Source organism: Dromiciops gliroides, chromosome 1 (assembly GCF_019393635.1).
Source record: "Dromiciops gliroides isolate mDroGli1 chromosome 1, mDroGli1.pri, whole genome shotgun sequence".
In the NCBI taxonomy this organism is placed as follows: domain Eukaryota; kingdom Metazoa; phylum Chordata; class Mammalia; order Microbiotheria; family Microbiotheriidae; genus Dromiciops; species Dromiciops gliroides.
In genome coordinates this window covers 237,344,872-237,370,235 of record NC_057861.1, presented here as the reverse complement: position 1 = coordinate 237,370,235, position 25,364 = coordinate 237,344,872, and the positions used below count along the sequence as shown (strand labels likewise).

General features: G+C 36.9%; 1 protein-coding gene across 2 annotated transcripts in view; it reads right to left on the bottom strand.

Moving 5' to 3' along the window:
- RBBP8 (RB binding protein 8, endonuclease) overlaps positions 1-25,364 on the bottom strand; it is an 80,414-nt gene that overhangs the window by 16,277 nt on the left and 38,773 nt on the right. Inside the window, exons 5-14 of one of the 2 annotated variants that reach the window (XM_043978949.1) lie at positions 24,259-24,371; positions 22,580-22,646; positions 18,213-18,382; positions 13,811-13,915; positions 11,012-11,109; positions 8,188-8,300; positions 5,991-6,879; positions 5,774-5,900; positions 4,600-4,691; positions 1,062-1,167 (exon numbers count right to left, since the gene is read on the bottom strand). In XM_043978949.1, the coding sequence (XP_043834884.1) occupies positions 1,062-1,167; positions 4,600-4,691; positions 5,774-5,900; positions 5,991-6,879; positions 8,188-8,300; positions 11,012-11,109; positions 13,811-13,915; positions 18,213-18,382; positions 22,580-22,646; positions 24,259-24,371 (1,880 nt within the window). The remainder of the gene's footprint in view (positions 1-1,061; positions 1,168-4,599; positions 4,692-5,773; positions 5,901-5,990; positions 6,880-8,187; positions 8,301-11,011; positions 11,110-13,810; positions 13,916-18,212; positions 18,383-22,579; positions 22,647-24,258; positions 24,372-25,364) is intronic. The other variant, XM_043978950.1, reaches the window with a different exon arrangement.

Below are 25,364 nucleotides of genomic sequence, written 5' to 3'. Positions count from 1 at the left end.
AAGAAACAAGAAGTATGAGCAAGACTCTAGTTGCTTGGGGTTTTTTGCTTTACATATAAGGCAGAAATAGGCAATCATGTGGAAAGTGATTTAGTTTCAAAGCTCCTCAACAAGTTGATAACAGTTCAGTAGCTCTACTAATAGGTATCCCTTTCTATTCCTCAGTTTGAGATGTATGGGAGCCCTTGAGTGGGGAAGCTATGGTGGTGGTGGTAGCAGTGATTTGGGGCCATACTGTCCTATCAATGACTGACTTGCTGAAATAGCAGTGATGTAAAGGAAAGAGTGAAGTGATCACTACTCCATTCCAAAAGATTGAAAAGTTTCAGGTGAGGAGTTAGCTAGCTCTACATCAGAGTGGAGCCATTCTTCTTTTCTAAGTAGGGGAATGTAACTGGAAAAAGATAAAGCAATGCAGCACCTTCCTTAGAATACTGGCTTACTTGCAAATGCCACAGTGGATAGTGTTTGGCTTGGAGTGAGAAAGACTTTAGTCCTTAGGCCTTAGTTATTTACTAGTTTTTTAAGTTGCTTTGCCTCTACCTCACACAATAGATGTTTAATAAATGTTTGCTCCTTTCCCTTTCAGGCTTATTTAAAAAAAGAAATTTATAATAATGTTTTAATCCACAAAAAATATAAGCTTCTTATAGATGTTAAGAGTCAGTTTCACAGCTCTTTTTGAATTATTCAAAAGGCTCTGAGTATTTTTGAAAAATAATAAATATTTTTATTTCTGGTTTTGAGTTTCAATCTGAGTAATTTCTTAAAAAGCAATATAACAATTTTAGGTTTAAACATATTTCTTTGATGAAATCTTCCCCAAACTTTTTTTTAATATGACTAAGAGAATATGTAAATCAAAAAAAAAGAGTAAAAAAGATTTATAGTGGTCAATTTTTCTTCATTTGTAAAATATGCTGATTGGACACGATGATCTTTATGGTTCCTAAAATCCTATCATCAAATTAAATCCCATCATCCTGTGATCAAGCAACATGAATGCAACTGTACACTCTCTTTTACTTCTACCCCACCCCCACCCCCAAATCAAACCTTACTTGGACTTTTCTGCTCCTGCTTCTTGATTTTTAAAAGCACAGTTTCACTAATCAAGGTACAATCCATGTCCATAGTCTCGCCTGCTAATCTTGATTGACTACCATCCTGAATAAATATAAAAGAATTCACATTTTAATCAACCATCCCTTCAAAACTTGTGAAATATACACAGCTTACATTTATGATAGAGCTGTTGTTTATCAGCTCATAAGAGCATAAAGTCCCTCAGGGGTTTCATGAGAAATACGTACCTATTAATTTTAAAGGTGTCTTTCACTTGTAAAACCTAAGGTTCTCCTGCTTTACCTGTTCTCATTTTCCTCAAAATCTGGTAGCTGGGGGCAGCTAGGTGGGCACAGTGGATAGAGCACCGGCCCTGAAGTCAGGAGTACCTGAGTTCAAATCCGGCTTCAGAAACTTAACACTTACTAGCTGTGTGACCCTGGACAAGTCACTTAACCCCAACTGCCTCAAAATAAATAAATAAAAAAATAAAATCTGGTAGCTGTCAGGGGCAGCAAGAATCATATTAACAAACTAAAAATCAATAACTAACAAACTAAAAATAATTTCTTAAATGACACAAAACCCAAATATAAAACAAAATGATGAAGATTCTTCATTCCTGGTTTTTACTTTGAGCTTTTGTATTTGCAGCATTTAACACTGGTCAACTAAGAATTAAAATGTTATCCACAAACTTATCTTGTAAACTAATTAAAGTCATTTTTCTAAAATTGCTGCTTTGAGGGGGCAGCTAGGTGGTGCAATGGATAGAGCACCGGCCCTGGAGTCAGGAGTACCCGAGTTCAAATCCAGCCTCAGACACATAACACTTACTAGCTGTATGACCCTGGGCAAGTCACTTAACCCCAATTGCCTCACTAAAAATAAATAAATAAATAAAATTGCTGCTTTGTGACTTAATAATATGGTTCATTTATATGTCACTGTAGGTTTTACAGAGTACTTAACTTGCAAAAACCCTGTGAACTAGGTAATGGATATATTCTTTTCCCACATGGGAAACATTGGACTTGGGAGTCAGAAGACTGGGGTTCAGATGCCAATTCTCTAATACCTATGTAACCATGGATACTTCACAAACTCTCTGGGCTTTCATTTCCTCTTTTATAACATGAGGAGATTTGAACTCAATGACATCTGTTAGATCATCTTTGTCAGCTCTGAATCTGTAACCCTATGAAATGAGACAATGATAGCCCTGAAATGGTAGTGACTTTCTGAAGATGACACAGCTGGTTTCTTGGGTGTGATGTGAGCCCAGAGCTCTATGCCAATATTTCACTTGCAAAGCTACACTGATAGTTTTTCAACATAGGGATTTTATTTGGGGGGGAGGGGGTGTGAGAGGCAGGGCAATGAGGGTTAAGTGACTTTAAGTGACTTGCCCAGGGTCACAAAGCTAGTAAGTGTCAAGTGTCTAAGGCCAGATTTGAACTCAGATCCTCCGGAATCCAGGGCCAGTGCTTTATCCACTGTGCCACCTAGCTGCCCTCAACACAGGGATTCTTAACACACTGCAAACTGTTCTTTCACATGTTACCCAATTTAACTCATGAAAACAGCATGAATTAGGTCACATGGCTCTTATTTTTCCTATTTTAGAAATTCAATGAATAAATATTTAATAAATTCTTTTCTGGGTGTTAGATAAGGCTATAAAGACAAAAAATGAAAAATGATCCTTGCTTTCAAAGAGCATATACTCTAGTGGGGAAGAGAACATGTATTCAGATAAGTAGATAGAATTTGAGGAGGAATTAAAAATGAGGGTAGGGCTTTCAACTGTTCTGCCAAGGGCCCCTTCATCTGGTGAAACTGATGGAGTCATTCTCAGATTAATGTTTTCCAATGAATAAAATAAAATAGGATTTCCAAGTAATTATACCAAAAGGTAGTTATCAAAAAGTCTAAAAAAAAGTTCATGGACCCAAGTTAAGAACCCTTGAACTAGGGTAATCAGGACAGTTTTCCCAAGACCAAAAGTCTTGAAGATTCTAAGAAGCAGTTTAAGGGATGCATTCCAGGCATGAGGGACAGCTTGTACAAAAGAATGGCTGGTGGGGAGGGAGGGAGAAAAATTTTAAACTGGAAATCTTATATAAACAACTGTTAAAAACTATCTCTACAGGGGGCAGCTAGATAGCACAGTGGTAAAGCACCGGCCCTGGATTCAGGAGTACCTGAGTTCAAATCCGGCCTCAGACACTTGACACTTACTAGCTGTGTGACCCTGGGCAAGTCACTTAACCCTCATTGCCCTACAAAAAACAAAAACAAAACAAAAAAACCAAAAACTATCTCTACAAGTAACTGGAAAATAGTAAAATACTTTTATTTTAAAAAAAATTAAAAATTAAAAAAACCCAAAAGAATGACTGGAAGTTGGGGGAAAAAAATACCAAGTTTCAGCAACAGCATTTTGGAATATAGGAAGATGCTGGATTTGAAGTCAGAGGACCTGGGCTCAATTTTTAGCCCTTTAACCTTTCTGCGCCTCACTTCCAAGGTCCCAAAGTGTTAAGTAAACAAGTTTAGCTGGAACAGAGTACATGAAGGCCAGTGCAGCAAAAATAAGTCTTAGGATAAGCCATCTAATTCCATTTTACAGATAAGGAAGCAGGCCCAAGGATGTTAAGTGGTTTGTGCAAGGCGATACAGGTAATCATCAGAGACAGGATTTGAACCCAGGTACCCTGACTCCAGAGGCAGTACTCTTTCCATTATACCATACAGACTCCCTAAAGCTGAAACCAAAGGCTGGAATGAGATTACAAAGAACTTAAATGTCAAACAGAAGAGTTATTTATTTTAGAAAAGTTATTTTATCAAAGAGACATAGGCCATTGAAAATTCTTAAGCAGAATGATATTATCAGAAAATTATTTTGGCACTTGTATAAAAGATGGATGAAAAAAGCAAAAACCGGAAGCAAGGAATTCAGCTAGGAGGCTGTTAGAAGAGCATATGTAAGGTAATAATGAACTGAATTATGGAGAGAAGGGGATGGAGATTTGAGATACTGTAGGACTGTGTGAAAGAAGTAGAATTGGTGAGATCTGGCTTCTAACTAGATGGGGGCATGTGGGAGAAAGAGAAGAAGGAAAGAGTCAATTCCAAATTTGCAACAATTGGTGACTAGAAAGATGTTGGTGCCCTCCACAGAAACAAATAAATCAATTCCCTTTTAGAAATGTTTGTGGTAACAATATAGATATACATGTCTATCAGGTAGATATTAATATGGGACTGTAGCTCAAAAAACAGATTAGGACTGGATATATAAACAGAGAGATACTTATACATAGAGATGATAACTGAAGCCTTTGGAACTAATATAATCATGATGAGATTACAGAACAGGTACAGACAGAAAAGAAGAGCATCTGGAAATAAGGAACTGGGTTTACAGAGTCAATCAATCAGTAGAAGAATCAAAATTGTAGAGATAAGGATCCTTTCCAATAGAAATAAGCAAATAGAAGCAAATTTGCTTTCATTTTGTTAACTTACCTTTGTATCTATTACAGTAATGTCCATTTTATATTGAGAAAGATCTGCTGCTGGATCTATACTCCACTGGATATTTTCCAAGGATGATTTATCTTAGAGAAGAAAAAAATTATAATTAAAACCTGAATTATGAATTTGCTTCACTTTAAAATCAGCATATTTAACATATGTGTCTAAAGTTGGTAACATAGTAACTTTATTCTAAAGAACTAAACTGTAACTACAGATTAGAATCTGGTAAAGCTATAATCCATCTTAGTGTCCTAAATTTTTCACATTGGAGAATCTAGTTCAACCTCTCTCTTACTAGAAGAAATTACTAAAATTAGGTGTGGCAAAGGGAAACTTGGCATGGGTTAAATCACAGGTCTATTCATTTCTCGCTACTGCTCAAGAAGCTCCCACGTCTCCTTTTTGCCTCTAGAATAAAATACAAACTTGTGTTTGACTTTTTGGTTCTTCACAATTTGGCTCCAGTCTACCTCTACTTCATGCACATTCCAGCTGAACCAAATTTCTTGCTGTTTTCCCTAAACAACAGTCCATCCTCCCACTACCACGTCTTTGTGCAAGCTGTCTCCATGACTGGAATGCACTCCCCGTTCATCAAGTGCTAGCTCATAAAGGATTTCTAACTGAAACCCCCTCCCCCAAGTTGCTAGTGCTCCCCTCACCCCCCAAGTCTCTTTGTATATATTTTGCCTTTACTCAGTAGCATACATTCTCATTCTCTGAGCAGAATGTAAGTTCCCTCAGGTTGGGAACTCTTCTGTTCCTACTGAGGCACTTAGTAGTAGGTACTCAAAAACTGCTTGTTGCTCAATTGAAAAAGTACAAGAAAGGAACAGGAATATCATGGAAAGGATGACATTGGTGAAAATGAATAGGTATGCAAAGTAACATTTCATCAAACTATTGGGCGATTGTGCTTTAGTATTTCCAGGAAATGTACTTTGTGCTGGATCTTGTTAGGAAGTATCTTGCATTGAAACAAAATACCATTAAAAAACGAACATTTTTCAAATGTAGGAAATGAGATGAAAATGCAATTAATGCAAGTTCCTTGTAATTCAGCTAATTTAAGGAATGGGAACTACTATTTTTGTTGAAAGTAACATTTTAATGTTTTTTTTTAAAAGAAGCTGAAAATATACTTTAGACAATATCCACATACCTTGATTATCTTGTAGAGCTTGTGTTTTAGTTACTCTACAAGGATTTAACTGAAGAACTGAGGCAAGTTCACAATCTCCATGTCCCATCCTGCCTTTCATTTTTATTGGCTCATAACCACCAGTAACCTAAGAATAGATGACAGTATTAGGACCTGAAAGGAATCCACAAACATTCATTTAAAAACAAATCCCTACACACCTAGTACAACAATATACCTTCAGGCCATCAAAAAGACACTCTGACTCCAGACTTTTATGCGGAAGTAGAGGGATTTTGAAGGCAGGATTTTCTTCTCTTATTTGTAGCGGTGTTTTTTTATCTGGGGATGACTTATTGCGGGACAGGAAGATGTGTTCCTGGAAACAGGGGTCCTCTTGGGACTCTCTGCTTATTATGCAACTCCTGTTTAAGTTTGTGCGAATAGTGGAAGAGCCCTTTGGTGTGGGTTTCAAAGCATCATGAAGGGCCATTTGCCTAAATTGGTTTCTACAAACCTCATTTCCTTGGCTTTTCTCTTGACGGTGGATGGTTGAAAATCGATCTGATAGATCCAGGGGCTTGTCCATTACAGAGTCTCCATTGACGGAAGGATGAGTATCCCCTCGGAAAGGAAAAGCATTTTCTTTATCAAAAGAGGTTTGGGAACAGCGTCCACTTTCTTCTTCAGTCTTCTTCCTTTTGGCTCCTCTGCCTCCCAGTGGTTTCAATGGCACAAAAAGATCACTTTTCTCAATAGCTGCATCTTCTGGATTATCAGTCTCAACCTGTGCACTTACTGACTCATTTATATTCTTTCTCACAAGCATTTGCTTAATGGAAGAAGAATGATCAATAACAGTGCTTGCTTGAGAACCAAGATTAAGGCATGTAACAAGGCTGGTGTCTTCAGATTTGGATCTAGGTTTCTGTGGTCTAGAATTAGAAGTATTACTGAGGGAAATTGTTTTGAGATGGGACTTTTTTCCAGCCTCTAAAAGAGAAGGGGATAAGCTTGTATTCAAGCTTAAGCCATTTTTCACATTTGAAGTAGCCCCAAAAACAGGAGAAGATGCTCGAGCAGACCAGTCAAGTTCTGGTGGAGTCCTTGGAGGAGAATCTGAAAATCTGAACAAATAAAAAGGAGTGAAATGTTCTGCCTATTACTTAGGAAATAAGCAATGATCCAGAGAGTGAAACAAATGCTAAAATCATGATTAAAAGACACTGACTGGGGTAGCTAGGTGGTGCAGTGGATAAAGGACCGGCCCTGGATTCAGGAGGACCTGAGTGCAAATCCGGCCTCAGACAGTTGACACTTACTAGCTTGTGTGACCCTGGGCAAGTCGCTTAACCCTCATTGCTCTGCCAAAAAAACCAAAACCAAAACCAAAAACCAAGGGAAAAAAGAAAAAAACAACAAAAATAATAATACATTTATTGAGAGCTTTGAGGCTTGCAAAGTATTTAAAAAATTTTTTTGCAAAGCATTTTACATATATTTATCTCATCCAATTCCCAGAAAAACCCAGAAGGCGATTGCCATTATAATTGTCTCATTCTGCAGATGAGTGAACTGAGGTTTAAGAGAGTAAGCTGCTTGCCCATGATCATAAAGCTAGCAAATCCAAGATGTGGGATTCCAGGAATCCCTCACTCCATCCTGCTTTCTCTACTATACCTTGGTAACATTCATTTATCTAACAAACATCTAAGTACTTTCTAGATGCAAAGCAGATACTGTAGGGGATAATAAGAAGCACAAAATATAGTCTCTGTCCTCACTAAAGTTAGGGTCTAGCAGGGAAGATAAAACATGTATACATATAACAACAATAAAAGGTATCATTGAAAGTGCACTTATAAAGTGATATGGTAAAATTTGAGGTGGAAGATTATCCATTTTTGGCACATTATTTGAAAGTATAGATTGGTTTTCAGATAGGAAAGACCAGATCCTTTAAAAGAAGGTAAAAGCTACTTGGGAATAGTGAATTCTAAGTACTGATGGAAATAAATACCTTACTTAAACTACTCTCTCTTTGTATAATGCAAAAAACGCAGTATAAAAAACTAGAGAAAATATCCATTGTAAAAACTTTTTTGTTTTTTTTTGGCAGGGCAATGAGGGCTAGGTGACTTGGCCAGGGTCACACAGCTAGTAAGTGTCGAGTGTCTGAAGCTGGATTTGAATTTAGGTCCTCCTGAATCCAGGGCTAGTGCTTTATCCACTGCGCCACCTAGTGCCCCCCACCATAAAAACATGTTTTAACAAAATCTACAAACCACTGCTGCGCTGACCATCTCATATCTATGAAATGAAGGGGTCCCACCAGATGATCAATAAGAACCATTTTAGCTCTAAATCAATGATTCTGTAACTTGTTTTAAAGACATTTTATTTCTGGATCATTTTCAAAATCCCCCCAAAATTACCTCAAACCATCTTCATTATTTTTTGTAGATTCCTGAAAGGATTGTTTCTTTGGCTCTGCTTCCTGTTGATGGTGCAGTTCTTCACTGAGAGGATTCAGAGTACTTTGAGAGTCCTTCAATAGTAAAATGCATATGTGATACATATGTATATTTATCTCATATATAACATGTTATGTATAATGAAAGAAAATAACAATCCAAAAAAAGAAACTCAAAGTTGACAACAATTCTATAGATATATTTTAATATAAGACAATATACAAAAATCCAAATTTAAATATCAACTCCCTTAATAAAATTTAGGTTAGGTACAACTACCACTTTAAGATTAAAAGCTAAGTAAGATAGAGCTAATTATATTTGTGGAGTGAAAATAAACTTAAAGCTAAATTTAGGATTAATTTAAAGTATAATGAAAAAATATTTCAATAGGAAAATGTCACTCTGTTTTGAAAAAATTTAATCTGCATACAACTGTCCAGGGACACTAGTCTATTATATAAAATAATATAATATCATCCTACAATAATCCTGAAAGAAAATTCTTCACTCAGTATGAAGAACCAAAATTTTTGTACTCCCATGGAAAACAATATTGGGACAGGGCAGAGGGAGAAACCTACTTGAAAAAAGAAATGAAGTTAAGGCAAATTCTACCTCCTTCTCTCAAACCCCACCCACCCAGTGACCAAAAGAATGGTTTGGTCAAATCTTGAAGGTTTGGATCTGGTAAGATGAGTAGTAGCGCTTACTGGGACCAGAGAAGTTGTAGTGGACATTGCTGTCTATAGCAGCTCAAAGCAATGAAGGACTAAGTTATTCTCATTCTGAAGAATATTGAAAAGACCCACTAAGCTACATAGGGGTTGTCCTGCCTTCACCTGCCTCACAGAAAAACCATTCTTTGCATTCTAGGCATTCTCTCTGGCCTCCTACAACTCCTATGAACAGTGATAACCTACCTGAACTTCATTCCTTAAGTTAATAACATACCTATCCAACCTCCCCATTCCAGTGATTCTGAACTCCTAAATTCCACTGTTCAAACCCTATTCTTCATCCTTCGCTGTCCACTCCCCTATGCTTATTATAGCCACATAAAAACAAAACCACCTTCTCCCCAACATCCTACTCTAAAACTGCTCACTTCTTCCACCGTGCTCTCTGAAATGCCTGCTTCATAGGAAACAAATGAACTTTCCTCTGACACCTTTTCTTTCTCATTCACTTATCTTCTTGTACTCATGGAGACCTGGCTCTGTCCTGATGACACAGCTTCTCTGGCTACTCTTTCAGCACAGAGTCTTCCAGACTCTCCCTCCACAACTCAGTAATCCCTCCTTCTTTGAAGTTTATGCAATCCAGATTAATCACTCAGTCAAAATTTTGACTGCTGTTGTCTAGGATACTCTCCTTCCATCCTCAATATGTTCAATCTCTCTCCTCAATTTCTGTTTCTCATATAAAAAGTCTTTAATGAACATATTGATACTTTTCTCAAAACACGCTAAACTCCCAATTCCTCAACTTCTTTTCTGTGACCTACTCCTCTACTCCATTACAGCTACACACAAAGATGGTCATACCTGCTGTCATCTACTAGTTTTCTACTTCCATGTTCAAGAAGAACTATGAAATTTCTTTATCTGTTGTTAATCTGTCTATAAATCTTTCTTGCTCCAACTCCTGTTTTTTGACTTCACTGTCACCTCCAAATCCCTCTACCCTTTAGTCCTTTCCTAGGCCACTGATGACCCCTGCCTTGGCTACCCTATCCTTGTACATCTTAACCCACTGGTGAAATAGTTCAACTATAATCTGTCCTCTTCTTTCTGATGGATCCTGTGCCCCTTCATCCTATTTAATATCTTGCACTGCCAATCTATAGCCTTGGATTATTCTCACCATCAGCTGCCTTCAACTCCTACTCACATGCTACTGAACAAAAGTGGAGAAAATCATGAAATTAAGCTGACTGGATCCACTAAAAATCTATGTTACATAATCTCAATGCCTTCTGATATTATCTCCTCCATCACCCCTGTGAATGACTCCATCACATGAAGAGGTGGCCCATCTCATTATCAAGGCTCTACATGCCCAAGTGATCCCATTCCATTCCATCTTCTTCAGTAGATTGCCCCCCCTCTCATTCCTACTCTCTCACTAATCTCCAATCTCTCCCTGTCTACTGCCTATTTCTCTGTCTACAAAAAATGCTTGTGTTTCCCCTATTTTCAAAAATATCCTCACTTGATCCATCCATCCCTGCTATCATCCTTTAACCTTCACTATCATCCTTTATCTTATCTCCGTTTTGTGACTGAACTCCTTGAGGAAGCCATCTACAAAAAGTGCCTCCACTTACCTTCCTCTCATTCGCTTCTTCACTCTCTGCAGTCTGGTTTCTAACCTCATAATTCAACTGAAACTGTGCTCTAAAAAGTAACCAATGATCAAGAGATAAATGTCCCAAATTCAATGGTCTTTTCTCAATCATCACCCTTCTTGACCTCTTTTTGCATCCTTGGACATGTCAATCACCCTGATATTCAATTGGCTGTCAAGTCCCATCAATTTTATATTAGTAAAGATTTCACTTTCCTTCTTTTTCTCCTGGCATTTCATTGTGGTGTAGGTTCTCATCACTTCATATTACCTCATCAAAACCAAAGGTTTTGGTCCACTCTTGCTTAAGCCTGGATGATGGTTGAGTCCTTTGACAAATTACTGGCCTAGATATGAAAATCTTAGGACTTGGAAAAATATTTTTCTTTAAGCTCAATTTAGTCATCATACTTATCAAGACAGATATATTACTTACAGATTCTTCTTGAACACCAAGTCCAAGTGTTTCAGCAACAACTGCAGCTAAGTTAAAAGATGATTTCTCAATGGGATAACTGTTGGCATCTTGGATATCTAAGTTTTAAAAAAGCATATACAAGTGAATATATAGTTATGGTTTTATAAAAACAGAGCACATTCTAGTAGAGAGGTTAAGATTCGGATTAATATTCACAAGATGGGTATTGATAAAAGGGCATATAGTTTATTTTTTTAAAGTAGTGGGGAGGGGGGAGAGTTGATACCTAATGTAAATTTATCCTAAAATGAGACTATATAGCTTATACTAGATAAGCTTATCTTATTCATCAAATACGATTGCTATCAATTATAACTTAAAGTCTTTTAAGTAAAGCCCTTAAATTCTTCAAAATAATACATTCTTTCTTCCTTTTGCAACTAGAAGTGTTAACTAAAATTAATCTACTTCCTTCCACTGCTAATTGAGCAATTTCAATTCATATCAATATGACCATTTAATTCAATTGAAGAAAAATATTTATTGCCCAGAATGTGAAATTTTATTGGATAGGCAGCTCGCTGAATGAATCTTTAAGTAGATTTTAGATGCTATAGGTGGGCAATGAATTACATATAGAACAGAAGAGAAGGAAGAAAGCAAGCTGAGGAATTGTCAGAACTTTCAAGCATTCAAGTTGTTTCCTGAAATAAAAAGTTTAAAAATACACAAATATTTTCCTAGTAATTTCCAAAGAATCAAAACTGAGGCTAACCCACAGGGCAATGAAGAAATGAATGTTGGATATAGGCAAACTGCAGCATATTATCAATGGTGACTTGCACAAAGCAGTGGTGATCTGAGAAGGAGGTGAGTATCAAGAGGGCAAAGGATAACAGATGGACAGTCCCAGTGCTGCACTGGTAAAATCATGCATATTTTAAAAACTCCTCCAGGGGGCAGCTAGGTGGCGCAGTGGATAAAGCACTGGCCCTCAATTCAGGAGGACCCGAGTTCAAATCTGGCTTAAGACACTTGACATGTACTTGCTGTGTGAACCTGGGCAAGTCACTTAAACCTCATTTCCCTGCCAAAAAACAAACAAACAAAAAAACTGCTCTTAGTATATTATATTAACCTCTTGCTCAAGAAAGGCTTTCAACCTTCTGGAGCAAATCCATGATGATAATGAGGTCAAGGGAATAGAGAACAAACGGAAATCTTTTTATGATCAGCTATTGTGGAATGTATCTAGAATACAGTGTAAAGGATATCCAAATAATTTAGCTGCCTTACACTACATACTGGCATATTTTATAAGTCATTATTCAAAAGTCCTTAACAACAATAGAGGTTTGGAAGACCTGTAGGTTTGGGAGGAAAAAATGTAAATCTATCTGCTCATCCTGGGTGACTTACTCTGTCCTGCTCTCAAAATGAAGAGGAGGAAAGGGTCTTACTGGTTATCGTCCCAAAGAGCAGAGACTGCCCTCTAAGGGATTCCTGCCTCGGCCATGAGGTGATTTGAAGGGTAGAGGATAGATCCAAATTTCCCAGTGATACCTTAAGAGGTACCTAATTAGTTTAGGTTATAATTTCTCCATGGAGCCAATAACCTGATCAAGGAGAGACTTTAGATGGTTGCATAGAAGAAGGAAGAGGAAGTATGCAGGGATAGGGTGGGCATGGTCAAACTGAAGATAAGCTTCATAGTAGGCTATCACAGCAAGGATGGGGTAATGATTTGTCTTTCCATCTTCTACCAGGTTGACCCTTCAAATCAGGCCATGGTTCCATATTCTTCCTCCCCTACCTCCTGCCAAGGAGTAGGTACCCACTTTAAAGAACACTAGAGAGAGTCAAGACTCATTAATTTGAAATGATTTAGAAATCAGTTGGTCTGAAGATTGTTTTTGTTATTTTAAAAAGTTGGCTAAGTAAACTGAGCAGGAGAACGTATAAACATATGCTGGCATATTTTAACAACAGCTAGAAAAGAAAGGGTTATAGTGCTTAAAAGGTCAAATTTCAATTCATCAGAAAAGTATAAAACACCCCCTTTTCTAAACATTTCACTTAATTGAATATTTCCTATATAGTTAGACAATATGTGAAATAGACATGCCTTCTCCTAATTTAACGAAGTTTCTTTAAAAACAAACAAAAAAAACAACACAAAGGGATTTGGAATCAGAGGAGCCAAGTTCAAATCTGACCTCAGCCACTTACTATATATGGATCATGGGCAAGATGGGAAATGCCTGGAGCAGCAAAACCCACAGAAGAATGTGCTGAAATCATCTTCTAACCAAGAATGGCTGGGAAGGTCAGAAGGAGGGAGCTGCTGTGTTGAGACAGGAGTGGAGCCCCACCCCACAGTCACCCTGACACAGATCCAGTCCCAGGAAGGCCTCACCAGAGGAGGCCCCCAGAGCCTCTGAATCAGCTGAAGTGCCAGTGTAGTCTGGAACTAAGCTCACAGTCTGGTGAGAGGGCTGAGCCCTTGGCAGGGGGGAGATTATAGGGGTCTTTGCTGATGCTGAGGCAGAACTTGGGTTTTTCACCCCTGCTGGGAACCAAGAGGTAGGCTTGAGTAGCAGTGGCCCAGGTGGGGGAGGGGAACAGGCGCTCTGGAGCTGACAACCACAAAATACAAAGCTGGTTGATTAGCAAGTTGGTCAGGGGTCATCTACAGAACAGGACCAGGGAACAGGCCAGGTGAATGAAGAACCTGATCCTCCTTGAATCATACTGCCTGGGACTGAAAAACAAAACCCCAACAAACTGTATTATTAAATAATCCAATGTTATTCTTACTGGTCATAGGTGATAATGCTTGATCACAAGTGTCTGCTACAAGAATTTCAGTTTCATAGTGGTTTTGCTGCAGCTGAGTTGAAGACTTTAGACCTTTTGCTAATTCTGGAAAAACAAAACATATACAAAACTGTTTTTTATAAAAGATTAAAGAAAACATGAGAAAGAAATCAAAAGCATTAAAAATGTGGTTTCATTACAGAAATTTTAATAAGCCTGTAAAAATTCATTATCTTAATTTCATAAGTGATAATAACAAAAACTGTGAGGTAGCACAGCAAAAGCACAAATCATTGCTTGAATTCAAATTACCTGAGACTGAGATGAGTATTTCATCTGTATGACTAGCTTTGTCTTGAATCTTTCCATTTTTTTGTCTTATCAAAAGTATTTATTGTGATAATATTTTACACATTGCTATCTGGAAGGGGACCTAAATCAATCCTACTTCATTTACTAGAATACATAGTCTAGGAAATAGGAAGACCTGAAGTAATTTCTCAAGGGATTGGGGGAACTTTAGTTATAATTAGAAAGCATCTTTAAAATGATACCTGGTCCTGTAAAAATTCAGCTGATGATATTTTTGGCCAAAGTAACTCCTTAAATGATTTATTAAGGGGTTATGGGACTGATCTGTTTGTGTAAAAGGCACACCTATACAGGTGAAATCACAATGCCTTGTAATAGTGTAGGATAGTGATTTGTCTGTCTTCCACTAGATGGTGACATAAGTGCATACTGTGGAAAAAATTCCAGCAACGAAAGATTCATGTTCTTTTCTGCATAGTTACTGAAGAAAAGCCTATTGAAATGGACTATTATCCAATGTGTGTTCTTGATACCCTGATTCATAATTCTTTAAAGACAACTACAATTAAATTTGTTTATTTGCACAAGTGGAGACTAAGTCATGATGTGAATAAAAAATAAATTATATATAACTCTGAAATGCATTACTATATATTTTACCCAAAAGATCTTCCTGGTTATCCTGGGTTTCAGCCTAATAGTAAAATTCACACTCACATCCTCCTTTAGAGTTTGCAAAGCACTTTTCCTATCTGTAATCTTCTTTGATGCTGACAAGAACTCAAAGAAAAGAGAAGTGGAAGCTCAGAGAGGTTGGCTTGCCCAATGTCAAATAGCTGTTGCAGAACTGGAGTTTGAAACCAAGTTGTTTTATTCCAAATCCATTGCTCTTTTAACTACACCACAAAGCAGCTTCCTATAGCATATGCTGAAGAGCAGAGACAACCCCATGGAGCATACTAGAGAGGGTAAAGAGCCAGGTATTGAAAATCATATGAACAATATCTAAAGCAGATAATGAAGGGTGAGATTTTAGTATCACTTGCTATGATATGAACAGTAATGCAGTTTTAATAAGATGTGGAGCTCATACACACGCATAAATGAACCAATCACATTATGAAATGTCCAGTGTGTACAAATGCACATTTAGCAGATTAAATATGCACATCCAAATACAGCACAACTAAATGAATGAATCTGTTAATTTTACTAGTGTGGATCATTTCCTTCCTTCTTAAACTACAGAACTTAGTCCCTTAAATTGTTTTTACACAAATCATTTAGAGAAGATTAATCCAATGTACTGATGATCTTCTTGTGGATCATTTCATACTCTGGTGGTAACAATACAGCATCTGGACTTTCCATTTATTACCTCTCATTCTCAATAGATGATTCAAATGCCTCCTATATCGTCAAACAATGTATTTTCTATTCTACCTTTCACAATGAAGTCATCACTGGGAATGAGTTGGTCTACTTATGCCTACCATGGACTGCCCCATTGATGTTTGGGTCACACATAGTTTTGATTCTTCAGAGATTGTGGTGTCCCAGGACTCAAAGTTATATAACTTCACTTGAAAAAGCTAGGTCACACAGTGCATAGAACACTGGGCCTGGGATCAAGAAGATCTGAGTTCAAGTACAGCTTCAGATATTAGCTATGTGACCCTAGGCAAGTCACCATTTGTCTCAGTTTTTTCAACCATAAAATAGGGGTGATAATTATAGCACCAACTTCACAGGATTCTTCTGGGAATCAAATGAGATCTCTGTAAAGCTATCTGCACATGGAGGAGGCACTTTATTAATTAATCCATGTTTCCTCCTTTCTGCATAGTCACTGAAGAAAGCCTACTGAAATTGACATTCCAGAAAAGCTCCTCCCAAGAACTGAGGCAGAGATGAAGTGAATTTTCCAGGGTCACACAGCTAAGAAGTGTCTGTGGCTGGATTTGAACTCAAATCTTCCTGACTCCAGGTCTAGTGGTCTCTCTACTACACTACCTAGCTACCTAACCAATCAAACAACAAGATGACCAATGAAAAAACAATTTTTGTTGCCTTTGGCCACATGATTAAATGAACTCTGCCAGTTTCCTGATTTGCCACTTGGAGAACCTACAAGTCGCCCTTCCAAATAACTGTAACTTCTTAGGTCTTTTTTCATTTATATGAAGAATTTGTAAATGGATATCAATAACAAGTATGTATTTAGCACTTACTATGTGCCAAGCACTGTACTAAGCACTGGGACTATAAAGAAAGGCAAAACTGCAGCACTTGCCCCACCTTCTGATGAAAGAGACAGACAACAGGCATACAACTATGTACATATAAGACATATAAAGAATAGATGGAAGATCATCTCAAAGGGAAGGGACTAGTATTGATTTGGGACTAAGAAAAGTCCTTTGCAGAAGGTGGAATTTAGAGTGACACTTAGAGGAAGCCAGAGTTGTGGATTAGTATCAACTATGGTATCAACTCACTGGTTATTTGATAAAGAAGACACTAAGAGTTCCAACAGTTAGATTAGTATTATTATAGACAGTCGGGGCAGCTAGGTGGTGCAGTGGACCCAGCACTGGTCCTGGAGTCAGGAGGACCTGAGTTCAAATCTGGCCTCAGACACTTGATTACCTGTGTGACCCTGGGCAAGTCACTTAACCCCAATTGCCTCACCAAAAGCAAAACAAAACAAAAAAAACCCCAGTATTATTAGACAGTCTACACACAGTATTATTCTTAGTATTCTCTGTCCTCTTTTCCACCATTTAACCACCATCACTAATAGACCTAAATGGGTCACTCTGGACTGAAAATCAATATGTATTTTCCCCCCTGGATCATCTAAGTTAAAAAATTAATCATGTGATGACCAACCTTCTGATAATGAGCTTTTTAAATAACAGTAGGTTTGAAACCAAAGCTCACAGCTTTTCTATGTACTAACTTTATGACTTTAAATCAGTACATTAGAGGGGTAGTTTTGATGTAGTGGCAAGAGTCAAACTTGGGGTGTTAGACCTTTCTTTAAATCTTGCTGCCAAAACGTACCAGCTATGAGACTATGAGCAAACAAGTCACTTCAACCAAGCCTTAATTTCCTTATCTATAAGTGGAGATGCTTGTAGTACCTAGTTCCCTGGGTTGTTGTAAGACTTAAATAAGATAATCCACACAAAGAAATTGTATAAACCTTAATGTATCATAAAAATGTCAGCTATTCTAAGTCCTTTTATGTCTCAATGCCTCCGTTTCCTGATCTGTAAAATGAGGAAACTGGTCTAGATGATTTCTAAGGTTCTTTCTAGATATAAATCATCTTCCTGGGTTCTCAAGCACCAGCCTCCTGGGATGTCACTGGGAATCTAGCTGAAGTTTCGTCAGTTTAGTAGAACCTTCTAGTAAGTAGGAAAGCTGGTTACACTGGCACAGCCTTCAAGAGCTCCCATTTTAGTTCCATATCAGGAAGCAGTATCAGAATAGCACTTTTGTGGAGAGTGTTATATATAATACATTTTAAGATCATTTTCCAAGGTCACAAGTAGAACTATGAGGAAAATCCTAGACTTAACATATCTGACTTCAAATCTAAAAAACTAACAATTTCAGCTTCAGTAGAAGTATCAAACTTGTAGACCAGAAAACTCCAGGTGCTGCTCAAACCACATTAAAATGTAATTGGGAGGGCAGCTAGGTGGCGCAGTGGATAAAGCACCGGCCCTGGATTCAGGAGTACCTGAGTTCAAATCCGGCCTCAGACACTTAACACTTACTAGCTGTGTGACCCTGGGCAAGTCACTTAACCCCAATTGCCTCACTAAAAAAAAAAAAACAACAACAACAAAATGTAATTGGGAAACCTTTAAATAAAAATACAACATAGATAATGTTAATGTGTGGTTTTCTAAGTCAATATGTGGCCTATAGGGATCCACTTCTATTTGAATCTGACATCAGTGAGCTACAACATAGGTTAAATGAATAATGAAGACATTCTATTGTTCCAACATAAAATATTCTACATGATTTATGACTTAAGTGTCTCAATTCCACAAAATTCTCTATAGATCCTTACCATTTGTACATAGGGGGTGCTCCATATCAGTATGTGTTTGCTCTATATAGCGAACATGTAGGTTCTCCTTCTTTCTTCGTAGTCGGTTAAGTCCAGGAAATGAGAAAGTCAATATAGGTGAATCTGGGATAATTTCCTCCTCAGGCTCAGCTGCTTTATGCTGTTTCTTCCTAATGGAGTCAGGGACAGTGATTGTCAAGGCATGCAGTCAACATAAAGAAACCTATTTCAAAATATCTAATAATGCCTTCTCCCTGCTTAACCTACCCCACTTACCTGCTTTCACACCTCAATTTCTGTTGTTAACACTATGAGCCAGCCAATCATTTCTTACTTTTTCCCTCTCATTCTTCTTCATACCTTCTTCCTCCAATCATTTGTCAAACAACCATTTCAGGCCCTCACCTTTTCACATAGAGCATATTGTAACAGAATCCTGATTTGTCTTCCTCTCTTCAATCTATCCTTTCCCTAATTCATTCCTTACCCTGTACCTCAGTAATCTTCCCTGGACCCATCATTCCCATTACTCATAAATCTTCAAGAGACCCCCAAATGCCTACTGAACAGCAGAAAATTCTAATTCTAGCACTTGAACCCTTCCTCAGTCTAGCTCATCTATCTTTATCTTTCTAACCATATCTCATATTACTCCTCTTCATGTAATCTACTTCCTAGTCAACCTGAACTATTCTTCATGACTGTTTTAATCTTGTCATGACCTGCCTCTGTCCCTATGTACATATTATCTGATCTACTACGTCCATTATTTTCCCTCAAACAGCAGAGAAGAGTGCTATACTTGGGAGTAAGGAGGACCAGAGTAAAAATGACACCTTAGACACTTACTAGCTGTGTGATCCTGGGCAAATCTGCCTCAGTTTCCTCATCCAATAAATGGGGAATAATAACAGCACCTCCCTCACAGGGCTGCTGTGAGGATCAAAAGAGATAACACGTGTACAAATCTTAAATATTATATAAATGACAGATATATTAGAAGCAGCCAGGTGGCACAATGGATAAAGTGTCAGACCTGGATTCAGGAAGATTTGAGTTCAAATTCTAGCTGTATGACCCTGGGCAAATCACTTAATTTCAGCCTCAGTTTCCTTATCTGAAAAAGGGGGGGGGAGAATAATAGCACCTCCCTCACAGGGTTGTTTTGAGGATCAAATGAGAAGATAGTATATAGAAAGTGCTATGCACTTAAAGTGATACACATGCTAAAGATTATTATCACATCTCTACGCCCTGGGCTGTTCCCCATACTAGCAACACTCTTTCCTTACCTCTGCATCTCGGATCTCCTAGTTTCCTTCAAGTTTTAATTCACATGCTATCGTCTATGACACCATTCCTGATTCTTTTAACTGTTCATGGTCTATCATTCCCTCCCCATGCCCCATCTCTATGCTTTTATTTTCTAAATATCTTTTATTTACTTATTTGCATACATGTCATATTTTCCTAGTGTCTCTTCCTCAAGTTCTTTAAAACAAGTGCAAAGGAGAGGACCAAGAAAAATACTTTAAGATATTTAAAAAGAAAGATATCACTTTCATTTAGAGATTAGTTAGGAAAGCTACACTGAAGAGGAAGGAAGTCTATTCTAGGCATGAGGTAATAGATTGAACCTTGTAGCCTTACCACAGAGCCTTGTCTATAGTAAGTGCTTAATAAATGAACAAAGATAATTAAGATTTAGCCCCTTCCCTTATAAAGTTTATAATCTAGTAGATGATACAGTGTCCTAAATGAAGAAAAAATTCCTAGGGCTCATCTCACCCTCTTAGATTTTCTGGTAACAGGATTTATGCTGATCCAATTAAACATACATAGATGACTAATGACAAGCAATTGAATGATGGTAGACCAGGGTTCAGATTGAAGCCTGAGTCCATAGAACTGAAAGGAGATAGCTAGGCTCACAAGTGGATCTAACCTTAATTTCTAAAGAACTAAGACTCGCTTTGCTTATTCAGGTTTAATAATAACATAACTAATCTCTATTTTAGCTCAGATGAAGGTTAATATTTTTCTAAAAAGAACACTGAGAATTCTCATTTCTTCATATACTACTAACATAGTTTCATATGACTGTGTTTAAATCTCATTTCACTACTCTAAGAAGTCTAAGTTTTTAAAACTATATTAAAGTATATAAGAGATATACTAAAGCTGCCTAAAAAGGGTTTCTTTCCTTTAGTAAAGAATTCACACCTTAATTCTACAAAGGATTCTGTTTTTCTGAGTTCTGAGCCTTCTGGGAATTATTTTAAATGTAAACATCTTTAAATCTCTCTAATTTTTATCTTTTCTGCATAATTATATTGTTTTAGTATACTTATATCCCCCCACCCCCTCATAAGACAAATCACATGAGAAAGGCTTATAGATTACTGGAGCATGAAGTCTACCTGATCTAGCTTTTAACTGATCACATCACAGGCTACTTGCCTGTTAGTCATAAAATTCTACCTGAATCATGAATGAGTCACGAGGAAAAACTGATTCCCTGACAAGGCCAGTCTAGAAGTGGTAGGGTTCTCAGAAGGAAAAAGCTAGCTCTAACCAGAGATTTCTAAACCAAACAAACAACTTGCTAGCTTTGTCCTTCTTTGTCCTTCTGACACAAAGTGAATAAAAAGTGAAGGGGAAAAGACAACTAACTTTGATAAATGACTACTCTGTTTACAAAAAACTTAGTTCTCATTTTATTTGAGACAAATCCTGCTGTAAGCCTCTGCACTTGCCATTTTCTAACTTGCCAAATAAAAGGAAATTGCTTTGAGAGAAGGTAAAGAAAGGCAGGCTCATTAAGAGACTCAAAAACTGAAAGAGAGGGATTAGATTAATCTCCTACACTGCTGATATCCTAGGTTTAAAAGAGAGATACTTGCATTGAGCTTATTCAATTTACATTGATCATAAATCCAAATTCCCAGTGTCTTTATTACTTTTCTATAGTCAATCAATTTTTAAAGGATAAAAAAAATCACTTGTGAATTGAGGGTGAAGAGAAAGGATACACTTTCAAACTAAACTGTATGTACATTTCTACAGAGAAAACAGCATCAGACATTTTCAATGCATTCACTCAGATATCTATGGCATTTATAAGTTTAATTTTAGTTTTTTTTCGTCAACACCAATTATCACACTTTTTACACGTTGGTTCCATTTATCCCTTATATTACTTAACACTAACTACAAGTTGTAAAATAGTCACAAACATGGGAAATAATGCTCCCTACCAAATTCCAAAAAATCTGTGGAAAGGGAATCATAAAGTGCTAATGGCAATATCCACACCAAGATGAAGAGCAGCTAAGTGGCATAGTGGATAAGATGTGGGGCCTTAAGTCAGGAAGATTCATCTTCCTGAGTTCAATTCTGGCTGCAGATACTTAATAGTTATAAGACCATGGGCAAGTCACTTAACCCTGCTTGCCTCAGTTTCCTCATCTGTAAAATGAGCTGGAGGAAATGGCAAACCAGTCCAGTATCTTTGCCAAGAAAAACCCAAATGGAGTCACTAAGAGTCAGATACAAATGAAAATTACTGAATAGCACACACCTCCATAACAAATTTAGCCCTCACTCTAATACCCTGTCTCTCCCCTACTACCTCCTTCATTTGACATTAACGTATCCCCATCTTTAATTTCCATTCAATATTTTCAGTTAGATAATGACATAGCAAATAAAATGGCTTAATCAATAAAATTGGGAAGATTCAAAATTCTACTGTTATTACTGATCTAAGAGAAAACTGGTAGGGACTTTAATAAAAGCCATGAGACCTAGAGCACAGAAACTGCCAACATATCTAATAACTAAGAAATTCTGTCTCCATGAATCACCTGAAAGCATTAAGAGTAACTTCTTTTACTGCAAGAATGCATACTCACAAAAGAAATCTCTTTTAAGACCATGAAAAACTGATTTGGACCCCAAGACTAATGATTATTACTATATGTTTTATGGAAACTAGGTTCTAAAAGAAGGAACACTTAAATGTTTCAAGAATGATAAACCAGATGTCTTCAGTCAGTAAAGCATTACAAGGCTTGTTTTTAATCTCTCCACTAGAATAATATAAATATATTGTCTGATTTAGGGAAATCAAAATTAGACAAATTATATACAACTGTAATCAGAAAAAAAATCTTTTAAGTAGTTTAATAAGTCAAATGACTATATCCTGGATAAACTCCCTACAAGTACTACCCCAAATAAGCATACATATTCACAGTGTGCGTATAGATAAAAAGATAAATAGAAAGATAGATATAGATACAAATATGTAGATCTATTCCAAAATGAAAAAGATATTGTAAAAGAAATTTAGCACAACTACTTACTCAATTTTCTGATGTAGTTGTTCTGAAAGTTTTTTGTTTTCTTCTTGTAAGGCATTCTTATCATTCACTGAAATATTTTGGGAAAAGAAGACATATAAGAAATTGAAATCTGACAAAATAAACTGGCACTCATGGGAAAATATGCATTACTAGATAACTGCTGACTTACTGATTTATGATAGACTTTTCCTAACACTTAAGCCAGGACAATGTCAGTTAAGCTTATTAATTATACTGTGTAAAATTAATTTGTTACTAGGCACTGATAATTACATCTAAAGTTTCATGACTGCTATGTAACTGATTAACTGATGATTTTATGTAATGCTTGTGGACCAAAAAGAAAAAGTACTTAATGTGCAAAGGAGTACATCATTATTCATGCTGAGGATAAGAAGGAAGTGGAAACCATTCCATTTGGTTACTCATTCCATCTAATTTCCAAGTGCCTTACCTCCTCAGCTAGAATACATTATGGGCATAAATCTTAGCATTATATATTGTAGATTAAATTAGAGCCATAATTTCACTTGTGAGGGCTAAAGTAAAGGAAGTTTGTTTAGGTGCCTCTGAGGTCCTCCAGTTCTGAGGTTCTAGGATGAAAACTGTCAAGACTAAATCTGATCACAGAAAGTAACACAAAGTAAACACAATTGAAATAAAAAGTGACATAGAAACAAGGTAAATGTTATTTCTTGAAAATAATCTCTGTATTTATGAATGTAAATAATAATTGTAAATAAATAGTATATACACCAAAGAACTAACTACTTTTTAGAAATCTGGCTCATTAAATTTACTTAGCAACCCAAAACCCAATGCTGAAACACTGATCTATATTGGGGCTACAAATCTCTGCTATCTTCAGCAAGACTAAGTTATCAACACTTACCTCTGTTTTGTTATGAAGCTGCTAATATGGAAAAAGTTATATTACAGTAAATGCCAATAATACAGGCTTTAAGAATAGACTATTTCAAAAGTTTATTGGTAAACCAATGGTTTGAAGCTTGGATTATAGTTTCCTATCAATAAAATAATAATATAAAGGATGGTTAAATTCCTAGGCTAGGCCATAAAGGCCAATTTTAACCCACTGTACACTGAAGTGAACGTAGGGGAAGTATATAATATTAGTGTTATTTCAACTGCTGCATTTAATACTATCTCTATGGGAAAATACATTTGAATGACTACACATCCCCCCCGCTTTGCCGGCCAGATTGATTTCTCCCACATAGGAAAAGAGTTAATAATGTTGGGGGTAGAGCCAGGTAATCAGGTAACTCTCCATACAAAGTTCATTCAGTTTTTATGGAACAATCACAATGTACAAGAAAGGATAGTGCTTTGGGGCATTCAACTCTCAGGTATTTGGAATGGAGAGGAAAGGACAGCTTGCCTCACCAACATCTGAATCTCTGTCTCTCTGTCTCTGTCTCTGTCTCTGTGTCTCTCTCTCTCTCTCTCTCTCTCTCTCTCTCTCTCTCTCACACACACACACACATACACACACTTCTATGTAAAGGATTCCCTCCTCCCACTTGATTTATATATGCAGACTCTCATAAATGTAATTAAGTAGGCGATGGTTAAATAACATTATTACCAAATTACCAAAAGTATCATACTGTATCATCTTACATGGATATTAAAATTTTAAACAAAGAAAAACTCACTAAGTTCAGTGATAAGTTTAAGATTTTGTTGCCGGATATTTTCAAACTCCTGTTGTTTTTTCCTCATGTGTTCTTCAGTCACTGCACAACGGTCACATAACCCTGCTCTTAACCTATGGAACAGAAATAAAATTTCCCTGTGTAAAAAAATTTCCATTTCAACTTTAAGATTTTTTTCACATCATAAGCTGTAAGTATTCACAAGTGAGTTAAGTACAAAGTGAAATACACCAGATAAATTGAAAGTATTTAATAGTTTCATATTCATTTGAAAGGCACCGTTACTAAAGGGCCTGCCTCTTAACTCATACTAGCAGTTGTGAATATGGGCAAGTCACTTAATCTCACAATTTCCCAAGCAACTCTACAAGGCTCTAAATTACAGATTAGCTGAGTTCTACAGAGGAAGTAGTTTGCCACACCAAGGTGTAGAACACTAACAAAAAAAGATCTTTGAACATCTTCCATATATGTTACATTAGAATCTTGAATTTTGAGTGAATTGTGTTTAATAAACCTAATCTATTTCAGATTTTACCAAGAGATTTTATTTGATGAAAAGCATTTTATTTTACCAGTGGAGAGTGTTTCCATGGCAAATTCCAAGCCCAGCATTACAGAAAGACTAGACTATATAATACTAAATTTTAAGAATTTAAAGAGAGCTTTACCCTTATGTTTTTGGTACCCATCATGTCACCAAGTATCAGCTGCTTTAAAACCAAACCTTGGGGGCAGCTAGGTGGTGCAGGGGATAAAGCACCGGCCCTGGATTCAGAAAGACCTGAGTTCAAATCCGGCCTCAGACACTTGACACTTACTAGCTGTGTGACCTTGGACAAGTCACTTAACCCCCATTGCCCTGCCCCCACCAACCCAAACTTTTATTATCAAGTAAATCTTTATTATGAAGAATAAGTATAAGCCTTTGCCACAGAAAAGCACCTGGGTTCTGGTCCTCATATTCTGCATTGCTCACTAAGTCTGGGCTCCTAAAGAACATACCTTCCATAATTCCAGTGGCCTCATACTGAACTACCATGATAAACTCTTCTAATTTCTATATAAACAAATCATGACTGGTCATTTCCTTGATGCTTCTTTGC